Source organism: Nylanderia fulva, unplaced genomic scaffold (genome assembly GCF_048542155.1).
Source record: "Nylanderia fulva isolate GAGA-0341 unplaced genomic scaffold, ASM4854215v1 Scaffold45, whole genome shotgun sequence".
Lineage (NCBI taxonomy): Eukaryota > Metazoa > Arthropoda > Insecta > Hymenoptera > Formicidae > Nylanderia > Nylanderia fulva.
Window position 1 is genome coordinate 749146 of NW_028190532.1, and position 20603 is coordinate 769748.

The 20603-nt window shown below is 38.8% G+C and overlaps 1 protein-coding gene across 6 annotated transcripts in view; it reads left to right on the forward strand.

The window, feature by feature from the left end:
• nAChRalpha6 (nicotinic acetylcholine receptor alpha6) overlaps positions 1-20603 on the forward strand; it is a 226627-nt gene that overhangs the window by 128150 nt on the left and 77874 nt on the right. For all 6 annotated transcript variants that reach the window (XM_085486606.1, XM_085486601.1, XM_085486604.1 and 3 more), the window contains exons 7-8: positions 5552-5627; positions 8954-9148. In XM_085486606.1, coding sequence (XP_085342732.1) covers positions 5552-5627; positions 8954-9148 — 271 coding nt within the window. The remainder of the gene's footprint in view (positions 1-5551; positions 5628-8953; positions 9149-20603) is intronic.

Here is a 20603-nt window from a genome sequence, read left to right on the forward strand (position 1 = left end):
TTATCCTAAATGAAATCTGATTACACAATTACGTGCGGTGCGTGCGAGCTAGGGCACTCATGTAAGACCACGTGCCGAAAAAAACGAGAGGAAAAAAAGGAGAGAAAGAGATGTGCCGACCTCTCTCGATGAATACATTAAGCTGCGTTCCTCTTTGTTATTAGCCCTTAAGTGTTACTCGACGAGAAGTTGGACATCCTGTTGCTCGAGGAAATCCCCCGCACGCGGCTCGTTCGCGCTATCTCGGTTCGAAGCGTCGAACATCTCTGATAAATAATCTGATTGCAGTAGTATAAAAAGATCTCGCGAGTTGAGGGTCGTACAAGGACCGAGACAACAAGACGAGTCGAGGACGGGCGACTTCTTCACCTACCTTCACATTTGCGTGTCGGACGAGAGTCATAGATCGTATAAAGAATCGTATATAAACTTCCTCAAAACCCCCATCGTCTCCAGAAAAAAAAAAGAAAGAAATACATCGCAACGTCGAGCGGTGCCATTACCGCCGCCTTTCTTTTCGCGGTGCAGCTCTGCGACGGCGGCGATGGAAGAGAAAGAGAGAGAGAGAGAGAAAGAATCTCTGTTCTCTCCTACTCTTGATTTTAAACTCGACTTTTTCGCGATTGCGCGCGTAAAAAAGTTCTTCCTCGGCCAACTAAACGTACACGATGTTGTAACAGCTTTGCAACGCGCGTCCGGCGTCTGTTTTATGCAGACGAAATATTTCACGGGAATATCATCTGACGTTTCAAAAAGTTTGAGATAATGCGCCGTCGTGTGCAAAATATATCAGTGAACGTTTGCGAAATTTCCGTTTCCGCAATTTACAGAGACTTTACTTACGTTTACAACTTTCATCATTTTTTTCCGGTTTCTTTCGAAAATTATTTGCTCATTATCCACGGTGCTTTATGATATTTCAGCAGTTTCGAGTATCGATCACGCGCTATATTATTGTATATACGAGAAATTAATGAGCAACCGTACATATAATATATATATATTCTTTCGGGCTTTACTCCGTTTTGTATCATCCCAATAACGGATCTTTCCCGCGTTCGACTATATAAATAGCACACAAACCGCATACGCACGTGCGAGCGCGCGGAATACGATATCGCGAATTTCGGTATTTACGAGCGGAATTCAGCCGAGATTCGGTGATCAATACCGAACTCGTTTACGCGTCCTCGATCTCTCTCTCATCGTGAATTCGAAACGCTAGAAAACATTTGCTAAGTTTCGCTCGTTAAAACCCAGCTTCACCGAACTCACCCACTCGGAACAATTAAATTTCTTTTTTATCGTCGCACGTATATCATTTCTCATCGATTACGGTATGTCAAAGTATAATTTGACAAGTATAAAATCATTTTCGTATACAATTTGCAACAAGAATTTCATCTCCGTCTAAATCCGGAAGGTTAATAATTATTTATTATTGTTTTTCACGAAATCCGAAAGAGGTTTCGCGCGTTTGTTGTAGATCGGACGGGAAATCAATTAAGACGCGGCCAATTAAACAATTTGCACGCGATTCAATCAAGTGCAACACACGTTGAAATCCTGAAGCGCGGTGTGAGAATACAAGCCGCGCGCGTTTTCGCACATCGCGCCCAGGTATACACACACATATATATATATACGCGGCGGGATTTACGAGCTTCGCTCGCACCGCGAATCGACAGATAGGATAGGTGCCGAAATTGCGTGGCTCGTTCTCGATTCCCGATTACGCGCTACATCGCCATCGCCGCCGCCGAAATGCTGCTGCACCGTCCCCGTCGAAATGCAGAATCCGTGCGCATTTTCACCAATTGCTCCGCCGCATATATAAACGTTGTCTCTCCCCCACACCCCACCCCCGCCCGATTTATATATATATATATCGACTGCTTTTTTCCCCCATGACATAAATTGTGTATTTATATGCACATATATACATATATATATATATATATATATATATGTGTGTGTATATACATATATATGGATTTGTACCAACCAAAAGACTATGTCGTCTGTATGTCGTACACACCCGAACTTTGTTTGGATCCATTTCGCCCTCCGTGTCACTCAACGAAATCAACATCAACCGTATCGATTGATCTATCTGTACAGCGTGTGTGTGTCGCATGTTATGTGTATGTGTGTATATATTGTGTATATATATATATATATGTGTGTGTGTGTGTGCGCGTGTGTGTGTACAGAAATATATTAATGGCCGTTTCGTGTCGTGTGTGCAGTGTAGCTGCATGCCTTCCTGACGATGTGCGTAGATGATGTCCGCCGTTGACACGCAGACCCTCTCCCTCAAATTCCACTTCCTGTCACGTGTCTGTGTACGTGTTCGCGCAATGGACAAACCGGGATTGAATGCCGGAATAATTTCGGCGAGTTCTCTCAGATTTCGGAGCGACATGTATGCGAGAACGATTTTCGTGTCTGCGTTTAGGTGCAAGATGCGACGTTTTCCATACCTGAAACATCGAGAGTCGAGTTCGTCAAAATTGTGAACGGCAGTCTCAATCTCTGATTACACCGAAGGAAATATGTGCGTTTGTGTATACCTGTGTAGAATCATGTATATACGTTGTAGACACACACACACACTTCAGTGTGTATCATTTATAAATTGTCATCGATAAAAAGAGAGCATGATCGGTTGTGCGCGATACATTTTACAGTCGGCATATTCAAATGCAATTTTCTCCGACTGAATGTCGTGAAATATACATAAGTGCAACCGTGCTTCGACTGTGACGTTCCTTCCCTTGCATCAAATCCATTGCCGTATCGAATTCGATCGTGTGATAAATCTGTCAAAATCATGTTTTCGCGAAAAATACGCGCAAATAACTTTTAACCCGTGTTTTCGAACAAATATGTGCGTAAACGCGTGTTGTTAACAAACATGGATAATTAAAAATGATCTCCGGACCAGAAATTGACCGATGTGATCGATAAGAATCTTCGAAGAGTTTATTTAATTCTCATTTATTTCGCAATCGCGTAGCACGAGATTATACCGTGAAATTGCATTATTCCTAATTTATTAATGATGTTGTTTTCATGCGTGCATACAGCAAAATCCGTTTGCGGCACAAATTCAAGCCGATGTAGTTTTGGGCGAGTTCATATTTCGAATTCACACAGCTATGTATATACGAAGATAATCTCTCTACGTTTACATTCAGGAACCGATGAAAACGCAGTAAGCGCGGTATGAGATACCTACATTCGTATTCGTAGCGTGGAAAATTGATCTCCACCAAAATTATGATCGATTTCGAGATTCCCTAGTTAACGGATGAAACCCGCACGGTCGACGGAAGGAAAAATGGCTCATTTTATTCGAATCGAATCGTCAGAGGGGTTGTAATTATTCGACGAGGCTCTCATCGATTGCGCATATACGAGAAGCCTATTCTGTAGAGAAACGCTCCTCCAGTATCATCGTCTTGATTAAACGCGTTGGATAAGAGGCGTTATATATGAAGATTGGATTTAATTAGTTAAGGGGTTGTGCAGAAACGTGCGCATAACAGCAGAGATGCATTTGCATCTCGAGACATCCATTGCCGATGCATCGCGCCGGCGCGATAAACTACGTGTAACCACTCCGTGAATATAAAGGCCGAAGCAAAATATATACGTGTCGCGATGAATTATGAGGGGCTAACTTTATGAGCCTCCGTGTAATCCATCCGTAATATTCGCTAAGAATTTCACGATACACGCAAACACCTGCTACTTCGCGAGGGAGGGATCGACGAGAGAAATAGAGAGAGAGAGAGAGAGAGAGAAAGAGAGAGAACGGGAAAGAAAGAGGACGATGATGAGAGAGAAGATAAAGTAAACGTGTCGATTTGATTGGTCGAATACGGGTACAGATATGAGCCGATTACGACAACGTTCTCCCGAGAACGAGAAAATAAACGCGACATAACCGGTCAAACTCTTTTCTGCAAATTGTGATTGCCAGAGTCGAGACCTCCTTTCCAATTTTCTTGGTACGAGCGCGACGCAGATTTTCACATATATTTTGAGAAAGGAAAAATAACGTTCTCCTTCAAAAGATATACGAAGTGCATCGAGGACTAAACTGAATTTTTATCGAACTCGTTTTTCTCTAATGTGCCCGGGAATATTGGAAAGTAACGTCTTTACGAATAATATCGTCTTGCCCAATTCCAAGAAATAATACTTGTCAGTAGAAGAGAAAAATTTTGTATATAGAAACAAATATTTGCGAGATTTATATATACACGAGTAAATGTATGTGTTAAAAAAAATGATCTATTATTCTATAACTAACATTTCGATTTTTTGTGTGAATAAAACGCTTTTGCAAATGATTAAATGCTGAATAGCCGAAGAAATAGTCCTGTACGTCAAAGGAAGAACTTTTTCGAAGCCTTACATGGTTCATGGCAACCAGCCGTATCACGTATATCCTATTTGGCTCATGATCAAAGAGCAACAGATATCCGACGAGCGATACGAGACTTGAAAGAAACTAGAAAATGTACGGTATCCCACCGGTGTCGTCACTTTATTTCCCGTTCTCCAATCTTCCGTGTAGATGGGAGCAGAGATGAAGGTAGCAGGAATCTTTATTCTCTGTCCAAGATTTCTTTCAATTACTTTAATATGATTACGGCGCGATAAATCCATAGAGAAGTAGCAGGCCGTGAAATCTTTTCGTAGATTCTCATTACTTTTAAATTGAGATATCTGCACGAAGCGATCGAGCACAAAATCTACGGGAGAAACGAGGTGTCCTTAGGCTAATATTATATTTTATCGTCATATGAAAGATTACACGGATGGAAATGGATGCTATTGATTTTAGCTTTCCCAAAAGCCCCTAGGCTAATATTTCACTTATCGTCCATTTTAAACTCGTCAGATAGAGAACTTGCCGGATCCTTAAAGAAATTTCACGAGTCTTCGGAAATTTCTTATCTTGAAATATTGACCCAAGCCTTTTTGTAGGGGTCCATCTACTTCCATTTCTCTCCGCAGATGATACACAAATATACCTATTCGTCTTATCGACATGCGTGATACGATTCAAAGTTTCGCATGGGGAGAAAAAGTTTGCGGCTATAGAATTTCCCATATATATTTTCGTGACGTGGCAAGTTGCGAGCACTTCATCATATAGAAAAGGACTTGTTGACCGCACGGAAAGCAATTTTCAGCGACGTTAAAAGAGCCAGTTTTCCGCCTGTCGGCCGCACAAATGCGTTTCTCCAGGCGCGTTATAAATACGACGCGCCGCTCGCAATGAGGAAAGAAACCACCCTACTTCTATTTCTCCCTCGTATCGGTCGAGTGGATTCTCCCTCTCCCGCTTTTGCACGCTTTATCACCTAACGCCGGATTGCGAATGCATAGTCTTGTAAATATACGTACACAGTGTAGACGTAGGCGCGAGCGGAATTTCGTAGTTGCATGCGGCACGTTCGGTTTCGACTTACCTAACGAAATGCCCCCGTCGTGTAGATACGTGCCCGTCTTAATCAAACTTTGACCTTGGTAGCTCGATCTGGTACTCAACTCAGACGAGGGTGGTGACTTATCCGATTTCATCATGAACGGGGAATGGTACCTCATCGGTGAGTTTCACAGAGTCTCAAGTTTATGACTTGTCAAGCCAAGCAGAATCTGTATTGGCTTGTGTGTGTGTGCGTGTTTTGTGCGAATGTGTGTTTTCAGATTAAAAATAAAATCTCGAATCGACTCGATGAATCAGTTGGGCGATACTAATCTGGAAGTAGAACGCTCAATACAGCAAATGTGGATGAATTTTTATCGGACTCGATACTTAATCATTTGAAAGATTAATACGTATTAGCGATATATAGAAAAGTGTCGATGTGATTTTTCTTACACGTCCGAATGTGACACGTTGTCTCTCGCCAACAGTCGCTTGATTGAAATGGATCAGATTTTGAAATAATATTTTGTTTTTATATACGTCCTATTTGGACGATGGAAATGACGATCGAGCAATTTATTTTGAAAAAAACAGATGATTAATAGAGAGATCCGCAAGAGAAGAAAAGAAGAAAGTCAGAGTACTCGATATAATTTAGATATTCTCCTGCCGTTTTGCATCGAGACTTAATCCTCGTCCGTTCTCAGCATGCATGCACAATGGTAATGCGCCTACGTTAATCCATCGCAATTTGCGAATCTGTTTGTACAGCTTGTACGTTATGAAAGCGCAGAATGGGAATAGAATGATGATTAAAATGCAATATATATATATACATATATATATATCGCCAAAGCTATTATAGAATTTAACGATTCTATTTTCTACGGGTGCCGTAATTACGCGGCTTTGTCTTTAACAGAAAGATCTGTAATCTTTCGTCCGCGTTTTATTCTTTAATGCGCTATACAACACAATGACACGTGGCTTAATTATGCAATTCTACTGCCCGTATTCAATAAAATCGAATGATTATTTCTACGAAGAATCTTCGCTCGAGGATTATATTATTCGGAACTAATGAAAGATTTACTCTCGGATTCTTATCCGTTCAGCTTTGCATCGCAAAATTTGCAGCTTCGACGTGATATAAGGATATGAATATACAATCAGAGTTTACGACTTGCCTCTTTATGCGGTCGGTAATATTACATAATTCACGAATGTAACTGTATTTACATATTTTGTCTTATATCGCGTCTATCTCGACTCTCCTTCGTTACTAAAATTAAGTAACTTTATGTCTCTGATTTGAAACTCTATTTTTACATTTGCATGGCAAATATATATACATATTATATATATATATTTTTTTTTAACTCATGTTGTATTATCTCTTCGTTTCTCTCTGCCAGAAAATGACAGTTGTTCGTAAAGAATACGAAGAAAAAAAAATGTATCGCGAGAGAAAATCTGTCATCTTAATTCGTTCCAGCTCCTCGACCGAATTCCGGGACGCAAATTTCGCCGGTGATACGAAACAGCGTCACCGATGTGTGAAGGAATGCTGATGGAAGTCGTTAAGAAACCGCACACTCTCGGCTTTTCGCCGATACAGCTCGCAGATGCTGCTGTATCCCAGGGCTTTTCGTTTCGCGTCAAAGCGCGATCGATATCGCGCGACCGAATGGAAATCGAAAGATTTTATGGGTCCTCCGTGTCGTTGGCGATATCCCCGACGGGTATGACTTTATACGACGTTTTCCCCTTCGCGGTGGCAATGTGACTCTCTTTCTCCCCATTTCCTCCTCCCCTCGCGTCTCACTTATTGGTCCGCATTCTTTTTACTGCATTCTTCGAGCTCGAATATCAAAAAGTGCTATTCTTTGCGGTTCTCTCGGAAGGAGAACTCACCGTGTCGACGAATCAAAGTTGCAACAGGAATGAAATTTGCGAGTCTCGATCTAGCGTTTTGAAAAAACATTCTGAAAATATATGTATATATCCGAGCGAGGGAAAAATTCCTGCCAAGAGAGAAGCGCATTCTTCCAAAACGACATTTCAAGAGAGACGCATGAAAATTTTGCGTAAAAGTGTAAAAGAAACATTGTCGTGCCGTATAAAATGAAAGAGTTTTCATACACGCATATACATATATATATATACAATGTACTTTTGTTCCAATAAAATTTATTGGACATCAAGTAGGTTTTTCGATGGTGAAGCGAAGGCGACATTGAATAAAGATTCAAAAATAAAACTGATCACAATATCAAGCGACAATAGTTTTAAAAGATGGCAGAGAGACAACATGTGTTCAATTGCGAGATACCAACAAATAAAATACGAAAAAAACGCCAGCTGGATGCCTCCTATTGCAACCGACCAAACGGCACACACAATGTTTCCGTGTGTAATGGTGAACCATATGTCGACGTATCGATACGGGCGAGCGTAATTTAGACTATCGCCTCTAAAGTGCCGCTGTATTTTCCGAGATACGTTAATTATCCCGAACCGGATGCACCGAGTACACGATCGCACACGTCGAAATAGAAAGAAAAAGGCGTCCTGAGAAAAGTAACCAGCAACAAGTGAGTGTCCGATATCGCGACGTTCAAGATCGATTCGAGAGAGAACGTCCGATCGGAAGCTATATCGCGAAACCTTGCGTCCTCAAAAGTATCGAACGCTCGTTTTTCGCCGAGTCGCTTCGCTTCTCGCCGCCTTCTCTGGAAGTGAAAGCGCGCCAGCAGGTGCATCGTATTTAGAGACCAGGACGAGTTCTATTTTATCGCGAGGCGTGTATATATATATATATATATGTTGTGGCCATTTGTTCGCAACGGCAACTTAACTTGTCACCGAAACAGAATCGCGACGATAGAAAGAACAGAAAACACATTTCGCAACTCGGCGAGATCTTTCTTTTATATACTTGAATCTTGTGCTGCAATTTTCAGATAATTTTTGAAAGAGAGATCGCGCAAGAACAGAATTGCAAGAAAAAATCTTTAACAATAAAATCGACGTGAATCTTTCATCACAACTTGATGGCAATCTGTGCGTCCACGAAAATCTCGCGATAAAACTGATGGAGATATGATATAGATAAACCATACCTTATACCTTGGGATTTTAGTCCCCTCAGGACACAGTACAGATATAGCGGCAAGAAAAGTAGAGAAGATGAAGGACAGTAATAATAAAAACATAGTCCGCGGTAGATAGACCATACTGACAGAGATAGGTAGATAGGCAGGGGCTTTATTATGTTCTCCGTTGGGAACACATTGTCTCTGCAAGAATAGCAGGATCGAGACACGAGACACATAATATAACGATGAAAGCGAGAGAGAAAAAGTGTGTGAGAGTGAAGAAACAAAATTATCGGTAATCGAGGAACGAAATCGATGCGATTACTCACGTAAAGTATCGATATAATTTTTTTTTGTAGTCTCTCGGATATGTCGGCGTGTACATTGGTTCTGGCACTTTTTCCAGGTATGCCGGGGAAGAAAAACACGATAATGTATCAGTGTTGCCCGGAGCCGTACGTCGACGTCACGTTCACGATACAGATACGCAGGAGGACCCTCTACTACTTTTTCAACCTGATCGTGCCCTGCGTGCTGATATCGAGCATGGCCCTACTGGGCTTCACCCTGCCGCCCGATTCCGGCGAGAAGCTCACCCTAGGTAACGTAACTCGTAGCATGCCTGCCTGCACACCAGCCAGACACACCTCTTCCTTTCTTTTCGATTGGTTCGTTTGGGATTGTTACTGTTTACACGATATGTAATATATACGCGATAGAGTCAATTTTTTAGAATTAGAAACTTTTACACCCCAGACGCATAGAGTTTTTCAAGACACGCGTGTGTGATCACGTACATTTTCGTATTTAACTTGTCAGAGCTCTAAATTTTTTCATTTTTTTGCATCGTTGAAGAGCGACTCTTTCTTTTCTTTTTTTATCGCATCACGATTTATTGTCGAAAAACTCAAAGTTATAATAGTTCGCCACACACTAAGGGTTTTAGAGAGTTTTTCTTTTTTTTTTTTTACACATTTGTTACAAATGTTTACCTCTAGAAATTTTTCTAGCTTTTCTAATTTCCAAGCTATACGCCTTCAATTAGTGGATGATAATTTTTTCTTAGTGAATGATGGGATTATAACTGCGTTAAAACAGAAGTAAGAAAATATATATATATATTATATACCATGATATACATATGTATGCTGTATATATTACATATCTTACACGCGTGTGTTACGTCTTTATACTTTTCTGTGAATACTTTCCGTTCATACTTTATACTCTCGGCGCCACTGCTGACTGTCCTACGTTTGTTTCGTTTTGACGACGGAAGGAAGTAGTCAAGATCGACTCTACTTTCGATCACAGACGACCAAACGACGTCGCGCAACGTTCTCGTCGGGCGACTCTCATGTAACGGCGATCTATACAGCGAGACTCCATTTCTTTTTCCTCTCACGGACCACACGCACACTTTTCCGGCTGCTAAATCGTTCGGGAGGGACTCCCGATGTCTCGAAAGCTCTCGTTTCCGGATATTTATCACGGACGACGTGCACTTTCACTCGCGTAATCGATTAAACGAACATATTTTCGCAATTACCCAACTGTCGCTGGAAATCTTTATCGTCGCGTTATATTATTGCTGGGGTGATATATAAAGATATATATATTATATTCTTCGTATAATTTTTCCGTTAATCTCGATTTCTGTTTTCAAGAAATTTGATCGATATATACAAAGAACCTGTACGTAATTATCGTTCTACATATTTAGAGATAAATAGGTCGTCTTCTCTCGACACTCTTTGTTCGTCTAAATAAATAGGGGAGCTCGTCATGAATAAGAAACAACAGTGCCGAGACTGCATCAATTATGTGAAATCGATATTCCTCGCTGTATATATTTGTTTCTCACACTTACGTGAATAACGTCGCCTTACTAACGTGTCGATGTCGATACCTTCTTCTCTGTATGCGCGTTTCTTGCGCACCAGCGGAGACTCCTAGCCACGTTATCTCGTAAAATCGCAATATCTACGGCCGCCTTCGAGAGGTCTCGCGAGTTTATACGTCCACGTTTACATTTACGAAGGGTCGTTCGAGAAAGAGTGCCGCGTGATTTGAATTTTGGATACGTCGGGGCAAACCGGTACATCGCGTTAACCTGTAAGGGCGAGCTGCATGTTACATACATAGCTCGTCCGTGTATCTCGACATGTAAACGCCGCCGGGCGATGCATATTTCAGGGGCTCGACGGAATAAGCCTCTCTCGAACGGCTCCTTTGGTCCTGCAGGCGACTAGGTAGGCCACGTGAAATATTACGTACACGCTTTCTCCGGGTCCACCATGAGCACTGTACTCAAATTGACCGATGCTATCGGACGGAATTTTCCCAAGTAGGCGTATTCCTCTTCATTTTAATGAAACGTCTATATTAACGAAAGCGTTAAAGCTGACAAGTTATTAAGCCTGATGGATCGAAGGATGTTCATAATTCGAAACGGTCCATCAATCGGGAGACGGTCAAACCTCGAGATAATGTCCTCTCAATTATTCAAGGTTAACACTCGGATAACCGGCAGCAATTATACCTCTATCGTTGACTCGCTATATCTTATATCGACAAGCGCCGAGAATGAAAATGCATCAAATGACACCCGTGCATTCCCTTTGAATATTCATAGGGCACCGACAGATCCAATCTCGAGCTCTCGATAATACAGTACATCGGCTAAAAGAGAGAGTCGTTATCTATCCCTTCCCAAGTTTTTGACGTGTCGGAAACAATGGGGTCTCTCCCCACGGGACGCTTTGCGCGATTTTTGTAAGATCCATCGGGGGATGGACGACGCCATCGTCGACTTGTCGAGATTCTAAACGTTATTCGATAATTACTGGGATCGATTTCTCTCACGGTTTTTCCTTGTGATCCTTTTGCGTCTCGCAATCTTTTAGCAGCAGCAGTTTGTTTCTCTCATCTCGTGCGACTCTCCGAATTCAATCAGGCATTCGAACACACCGAGTACGAATCGTATCATTTCCGTGGTCGAACAATCGACGAGTTCGATAAAAACGCGCGGAACATCAAAGTGGGATATTAGAGAAACCGTTTCACCGAGATGTATCGACTCCGGTTGGGAGCAAATTCGTTTCACGATACTCGCTCCCGATACGTGATCGTACTTGCCATCCAAATCGTCAATTCTCGATACGTTCTCGATACTACCTCACGTATCGCTAAGACTGCTTTCTTCCTTTCGTTATTTTTCACGGTGAGATTAGTCGGAAGTTCATTGCTGTAAATTATAATGGATTCATTGCGAAATTTGCGACGAGTTCCTCGGCCCGTTTTCCCATCTATCATATTTAAGAGAAGTTCTGAAAGCTGTAGCAATTACCAGGCAATCTCTGTGCAGGGATCGTATCATATTTTTCTATTTATTTTTCCTCAAAAATCATCTAGAATCCCGCAAAAATGTTTGTACAAGATATTAATATAAATCTGAAATATAAACGTACGGTTTCTCGCACTTTATTTGCGATTTAATTTCCTCAAGTCAAATGTAACATACTGTTACATAAATAGGAATGTAGTATACATATACTTCTCTCTCTCTCTCTCTCTCTCTCTCTCTCTCTCTCTCTCTCTCTCTCTCTACATATATATAATTTTCTCTATATTTTATTTGACGACGAAAAGTATTGCGATTGACACTCTCACTTTGTCAGATCATCTTGCATAACATGAGTGGTTTGAGAAACGACTTTTTCGTTCGTCGCACACAAGAATTGAATTTTCCTGTGGTGCTTCGGGAAAACGACAACTCAGAATCGATGTTGACGCCGATTCGCGTCGCCCTTGTGTCCGAGGTTGCTCTCGACGAACGTTATAGCGTTATGATATTAGAGACAAACCGGACATCGCACACTCTTTACGTCGTACATTATTTTCGGTAAAACTGTAAAAATATTTCCTCTCGGTGCTCGGTCGCGTAGAGATCAAAGTATCGAATAGATGTCATGCCAATGAATAAATGTCGATAGATCGTGAGACTTACATTCGACTTTATTGTGACGTCAATGTGAATTTCTATTAAATTATGCCGTAAATTAAATTATGAAGTAAGGAGAAATTTACAACTTCCGAGCCTTCCCTTGAGACGTTCAATCGAGATACTTGGATTATAGAATGTTACAGATACATTAACTTTTATTAATTCTTTGCTTAACTTGGAGCAGATTTTCATTTAACTAAAATATTGAAAGAATATAATATATTACCTGAGCAAGCAATTGAAAATAGAGTCCTTTTTATGATAATAGAATTTTCTAAGGTGCGATTAAAATCTTATCGTTTGCTTAAATAGAGATTTTTGTAGAGAGAGAGAGAAGGGAAGAGAGAGAGAGAAAATTTTAATTTTTAATGCAGTTTAGTCATAAAGAAGATATATAATATTAAATATTAAAAAATGCGAGAGATAAATAACCTTCTATAAAATATTATTTATTGAGTGCATATTTATCAAAGCAGCTGCCATTAAAATTAAATTTCTAGCACAACACTTCTACTTGAATAACCATATTTAACCTTTCATATGCAAATACGATTTCAAATATAATAAATAATAAAAAAACATGATCAAATTAAATGAGGAAAATATTGACGTGTTAAAAATTGCCTTTATTATTCAACTCTATGTCATTTTTCGGATAAATAGAAAAATGATTCAATTCTGATAAAAGGAGCGGGATACGTGTTTTGGAAAGGTAAAAACGTAAATGCATACATGCACGAATAACGCTCGTTGCATGTTTTCATACATCTCTCCATAAATTTATATATAATACAAAAAGGAAGATAGACACAAATTATAATACCATTGGAATTTATTTGATCTATCCGCGAGATATAAATTTCGTTATGTTCGGCGCACATAATTCAATCTTCCTTGAAAGCGTGCCTTTTTTCTCTTTTTATTTAACGCCTTCGATGCCTTGTCGTTCGATCCCTCGTCTCTTGATTTAATCACGCTAAATAAATGCCACAACGCGAGTGCTCGGCAGATTTTCGTTACGTGCAATTTGTGCTTGACGTTGTCAACTATGGCACAAGTTGCAGTAAAGTCTGGCATTGCGACATGGCTATATGCAAAGTACCTCATTATCACGTGTCATACTTCATGGACTAGTTCCCGGATATTACAATAATGAAATACGGTTATGTCCATGCACACGCGTTGTGCGAACGTTGTTTAATTTTTAATGACTCTCCAGGAATTAATATCTGCCATCCCATTTTTCTAATTTTAACGCGATAATTTAAATCAATTTACTTAAAATATGTAACATGAGTCAAGCATAATATAGTCATATAATAATACAGTTTTAATATAGTTATAACAATATAGTTTATTTATATAATATAATACAGTTAATAATTAAATACTATTGCAGAAACCATGCAACTATATCATTCATCAAGTTGAAATTAAACCTCAGAATTTTACGAGTACCCGTTGCGCTGTGCTGTAATCGTAAAAATTGAACGAGCTAAAAATTACACGTCGCGTCGTTTTACGCTGGTTAAAGTGCCGCTTTTTTCGTGGTTAATAATAGTCCGCAAAGTTTCACCGAATGAGAGCGAAAAAAAAAGAAATTCTAACCCCGTAAACGCTGGCGACTCTAGGCGCGCAATTTGACACTTGTCGTCTTATTAAGGATTCTAGCGATGTGCTAGCATGATCTTTCGTAAAGTTTCCTTTTTATCCGTTGCGCTGCGGATAGATGAAAAGTAGTCGTAAGCGTAAAAGAAAATGCGGATAACTTTTGCACGCAATCACTGTCGTTAATCCCGCCAAATTACACTCACGTGCGCACCAACGCAATTTCCGACGAGACGGGGGTGAGTGATTAGAATAAACGAATAAGTTCTTTGACACCAAACGACATTTTCAACTTTTGACATACGCTCCTGTCGCAGCGACGTCAATTTCGACATTTTAGGAAATTGCTTCATCAGCGCAAGCTTTTTCCAGAATATGAGAGCCGAATATCATTTTAAGCAAATTTTTTTTATTTATTTAATTGTGATTATAGCTTCTTAAAACGTTTACAAAGAAATAGCAAATTTAGATTCAACCGCATTTCAATTGTAATCTATAAAAAAATCACGTAGTTTTAATCACTCGGAAAATGTAAGGTGAAAATTGCTTTTAGTGAGGAATTGGGATCATATCTCAGGGTGAGTTTTCAAAGTGCTTATTCACAAACTTTTTCCATGAACTATTCTCTAACCCAGGAATTCCTTAGCACATTTCTTCATTTTGTACTCCCGAACCACACAAGAAACGTATATAGATTTCCTCAAACTTTCCTCGCGATTCCAGATGTTCTACGGTACTTAACATCCCAAGAGGATAATTCGTAAACGAGAGATGTACCACGAGAGTCGTTAAACGCAAACGACCATCTTGAAAATTATCATAATTACCGTTCCTTTTTGCGTTCCTTATGATGCGATAATATCATGCGTAAAAGTCTAGGTGCATTACACAATTTAATTTTAATCTTATAAAATTAATTTGTCTGACAAGAGTATTGCTTCTAAAAATGTTATGTTTTAATCGGTTTTTCGTTTATTTTTATTAATATTCTTAATATTAATATTGTCCGCGATGCAATAAGTAACTCTGTTTCAATCTTAAGGTGATACTTTTCACAAAATTGATTAAAAAATAATACACAGTCTAAAAGTTTTGAAAGTTTGAACGTAAAACGTGATAGATAGATAACATTATATCATTCTGAAGAAACTGATAGTGCGTTTATATATCTGTGACCCAGTTAAATTTTTACTTGGAAAATCTATGACGAAAATTTCGGCCACAGCTGTCAAGTGTCAAGCGCTTTATGAAACTGGTGAAGTAAATTCTGGTGTCGCAAAGACAAGACTTATGACGAGAGAAAGCAGTAGAAGGAGAAGCTGCAATTTACTGACGGGTTCTGCGACATAACAGCCGAAACTCTTGCGGTATCTTTTCGTTTCGCTCTCCTCATTTTCTCACCTCTGTCGCATTGTTTCTGCCTTGTCTACGGATTTCCTTTTGTCCTCGATGAGTCTTTCGCAATTGTTGCTCTGCATTGTTCGTTTTCTTTGACATTCAGTTGAGTACGCTTTAAAATCCGAGAAAGATGCGCTACTACTTAAGACGCAAAGAATCTCGTTCTTTTCTTACCGAAAGCGATCTCGCAGTTCGATAAAACGGATGGGAACGCGAAATGAAATTTCGGAATCATTTCCTTGGAAAAATTTCGCGGAGAGAAATTTTATCACGAGTCATTTCGTCTTTACGATTTCGTTTATTGTTTCAGCAGTGACTGTTGTATCGTAACGTAATGAAATTTGTGTTAACTTATATACGCTTCTATTGTTTCCTTTAACAACATTTTTCAATTAGTTTTTACTACAAACATTTTTTTAATATTTATCTACTATACATTACAAAACCTACAAAATATTTGACGCGATAAAGATAAAAAAATCTTCACTGTACAGATTCGATTTATCAAGAAGTTTCATTCCTCATTGCCGCGAACCAAATTTTCTTCCTTCTGGGCATCTATCTCCTTCGCGTCGCGTCGTAATTAATCATTGGTGAAGTTCAGGGTATCTCTCGTGGACTCGCGGCTATTCTAACGTCCGACGGAACTTTCCTTCGCAAAGATATCACACGAGGATTAGAGGGACTTCGGAACTTTGCGGGGATCGCGTCACATTTATCTCGGAAACGTCGATACATTTTAAAGTCATTAAGAATTTCCGAGCGGCGATAATCATTTTTCGCGCACATTTTCGCAAATTTTTCCCACGCGTTATCGGCGCGTAAGGAAACTTGAACAATTGTATAAAAATATACGTGCAATCAAGATTTAATTCGTGCAATTAGATTTAATTTGGAGTTTAGTGATTTGTAGAATAATACATACAATTATAAAAATGTTTATATAATTCTGCTTTAAGAGGGCTTTAATTTTTTAATGATCTAAATTTCCAACAAGCTGTCAATTAGAAACGTGAAGCAGTCGTTGCGTATAACTTTATGCGACCGTTTCCACGCCCCGACAACAAGATCGCGCCAAACTACGCCTGATTATACTTAAAAATGAACGCGAACGAAATTTACATAACATCACGCTGCTGTAAATTCCGAGGAAAGAGGGGCGCGTTCTATACAACCGCTCGCGAATTTCATTAACCGGATAAATGCGTGCGTTGTGTTGTGTGCCCCTTCAAGGCTGTGTTTGATTGAACATTATCATGACAAAGGGCACGTGGGTGTTTATGTAACCGCTCCGCCTCGTGCCCTCTTGTCAACTAACGTGACGTCTTCTATATAGACATAAAAATGTAATTGAATCAGGTGTAAGACAGATTTTACAAAATATAACATAATTTTTTAAAGCATTCTGAGTTTGCTAAAAGATATATAAAAATAATTGTGTATAAATAATAAACAACGTAATAAGAAAAAAATTCTGAATAAATATAAATATAATTTATAATATAAATATGTATAAATACGTGAACAAAAATTTGCAAGTAATTCGTAAACTGAAACAGCGTTTTCTCTATTCGCGATATCGAGTGGAAAGAATGGAGGGGTATCTGTCATTCTTCCCCCTCAAGGCATCACTCTACTTGAGAACAGGTGTTCGCTTCGTGCATCGTTTTGCGGGGGATGAAATTCCATTAGGTTCCATCGGTTACATGAATTCCGTGGCAGTTATAACGCGCTTACGGCACACTTACGAGAGACACACGTGTCGAATGGAAGTAAAAAACATTAAATGAAATTTTGTGTATAATAAATAGTTTCAATCTTGCGCCGACTTGGCGTGATTTAAAGACGCAGTGCGACGAAAAGTCTGGCCTCATTGTTTTGGCACGAAAAGTTTCAATAACGGATCTTCGCAAAATAAAAATATCCGTTCGATATAATTTGAAGGCAAATATGTTATTTTGAATTCGATAGATATAAATATTCCGAAAGCACGTAAATAATTGGAAATTAACGAATGTTTAATTAAACACGTCACATCCATATTTCTCTTTCGAAAAAATATTGACTCTTAATTTTCTCCAACTTTTTCTCATATTTTCACGTAAAAGGCAGTGATATATACTGCATGCATGAATTCAACAGCGGAGATTACGATAATAAAAAAATGTCGCGCAGTGCCAGCTACAAAGTGCTCGAGTCTACTTTAACTCGTCATGTCAAAAATTTATCACTGTTTTTCTTACTTGAAATATCGACTGAAAGTATCTTGGCGCATTGCCTTGTTTTCCTGGCGTCTGCACGAATAGACATTTGTAACCAAACATCACACACAATTGCGCATAAATATGATGATTCACTATTACTATAGTTGATTTGATAAATATTCTGTTGGCACACGAAAGAAATAAGAATGCATCTTCAGCAGGATTAAGAACAATTTCTTTTCTGCAATAGTAACTAAATAAAAATGTAAGATTCAATAACTCTTTTTTTAAATAACAAAACACTTCAAAAATTAAATAGTTGAAAATTATTATAAATCTATATTAAAAAAGAAATAAGATTTAACACCTTTTATCTTTCAATAATAAATTATATCGTGTGATTGACATAAAAAAATTGTATAATGTTGAAGATACCGAAAAAATGTATAGAAATATTTATAGAATATTTCCCTTATCTATAATCTTCCAATTGTGATTATTGTTGTCATTTCTATCAGCAAATATCTTTGTATCTTTATCACAGATATGAAAGATTATTAAATTTGAAGCAACTCGTGCGATCAACATTTCTCGTGCATATCTCGGACGTAATCTCGAAAAACTATTGATCGCACGCACTTTGGCATTCCAGCGAATGCTTGGATCTAATACCAAGGAACTAATTGATCATCCTTCCTCAAGTTCCTCGCCGTTGCCCCGCTGACCGGCAATCCCCAGTGATATTGGCGGTTTGCCACCCACCACGAATGCACCTTGTCGCGGTTTATGCTTGTCGATCTCCTCGAAATACGACATTCTCATTCGAGAGAATCACGTAAAATCTCATTCAAATAAATTCTTAAGCGAATTAAAACGCGAAAAATTGCGAAGAAAATTTTACGTGTCATTAACATCATTGACATATCATTCGTCGATTTCGAAACGATGATGACAGCTAGTAAACATATTGTAATTTTTTGATAACTGAATACACAGAAATGACAATAATACATATTTTGGAAATAATATTAATATAATATAAAATAATATAAAAACTATTCTTTTCATTTACATCCGGAAAATCAATGTATTACTCTGCCGTCAATCAAATGAAATCAGTGTGCATAATGACAAATGCAATTAAATTCGATATAAATTATTACTTGATAATTGTTTGAAGCTCAGGCGTATGTACATACGCGCATTTCTCACTAATTAACTTTGCCGATTGTCGCGTTATTTATGACGAGATTGCTTTGTTCCCGAAGCATCATCGCATCACGCTTCATACTTTCTGGTCCGCGTGCGATTTAATGGCGACAATTCATCCCCTAATAGCGAGTCCACTGCGCTTCACAGAGTTTCAAGTTACTTAACTATGTACACATACATCAGCTTAATGACTCATTGTCAAATCCCTTTACGCTTTCAGAGGACCATCGTAAATGCTCTAAATTTAGCATCAATTCATGGCATTTCAGTTTGTTGAAAAATTAAAATTGCGCACTATTTATTATTACGAAAGCCACTTTCGAGATGAATAAAGTATCTTTACTTATTTCTTTTTATACATTTAATTATAAATCTGTAACAATAAAATAATAAAATAATTAACATTAGTATATAAAAATATAGTTATATAAGAAATGTCATTTTCGGGGACTTATACTCGAAAACTGTAATGAAAACCATTATCAAGACATCTACACTATCCGCTAATTTTGAAATATTTTACGTATCTTACTTTCAAACTAATGTGTAATTTATTACAACACATTTATTAATAACCGAAAACCAATCGGTACATTTGCATTTCCCCTGCGCTATTCCCTGCACAGAGTAATAGCCCTGCAATTAGTATTCATTTACACGGAGGGTTCTTAATCAAATTATCCGGCTCTCGACAAATTTATATGACAATTCGAAACTTGCACAGTCCAATTACTTGCGGTCAAGGCGTCCGTTTCGTTCGACGAGGATTGTCAATCGTTTTGCAGAAGTTCCGAATTTTGGAGAGGAGCGGTAAGATAATCAAATTTCACCGGTCACTTTGAAGGCTGTTACGCAGTAATGGAGTTGCCGGCGACTTAGGCGGGTTCGCCCGAGTCTCGCCTAATGCTGCGACCCCTCAGCAACCTAGCGTACCCACGCGCAACATCCGTGCTTCGAACTTTGCTCGGGTAATCCCTATCCTTGGAAATCATGGCGAAGACGAGTAGAAATTACATGGACAAGATTCAACAGTCGATTATCCGTGCTCGTCCGTTCTTAATCATACGAGATGCTTGATCATCGCGGGTATATGTCTTCTCGAATGTTTCCACGCAGTCGTATATCGTCATTAAGATCTCGTTGCAGTAGGCGAATTCTACATATTCATAAATCATTCTATGCTGCTGCGGCAAATTATTATATCTTCAGTTTTCTTTCATACTTCTTTTACACTTATTGTATGCGAATCTTTTAGCTCGTAGAAGTTGATACAACAAGTTTTGTAAATAAACTTCTTACACAACATATTATCCATACATACACAAATGTATACACATTACGCATATAGAGACTATATAGAAAGCAGCATAGAATCGAAATTATGAGAAAAACGATGAATAATTGTCCGAAAAATTTGAAGGTGAAAACATTTCGCATAGTAGAGGAGCCATAGAAACACTGTTAATCCTGTAGATCGAATCATCCTAATTATGTATATTTTCTTTGATTGAAAAGACGCTATTTCACAAACTCGATCTACAGATCGCGTTTGAGTTAGACTTGCAAATCAATGCTACCAATAGACAGGTCGTAATCACCATCACACGATATATAGCACGAATCAGAAT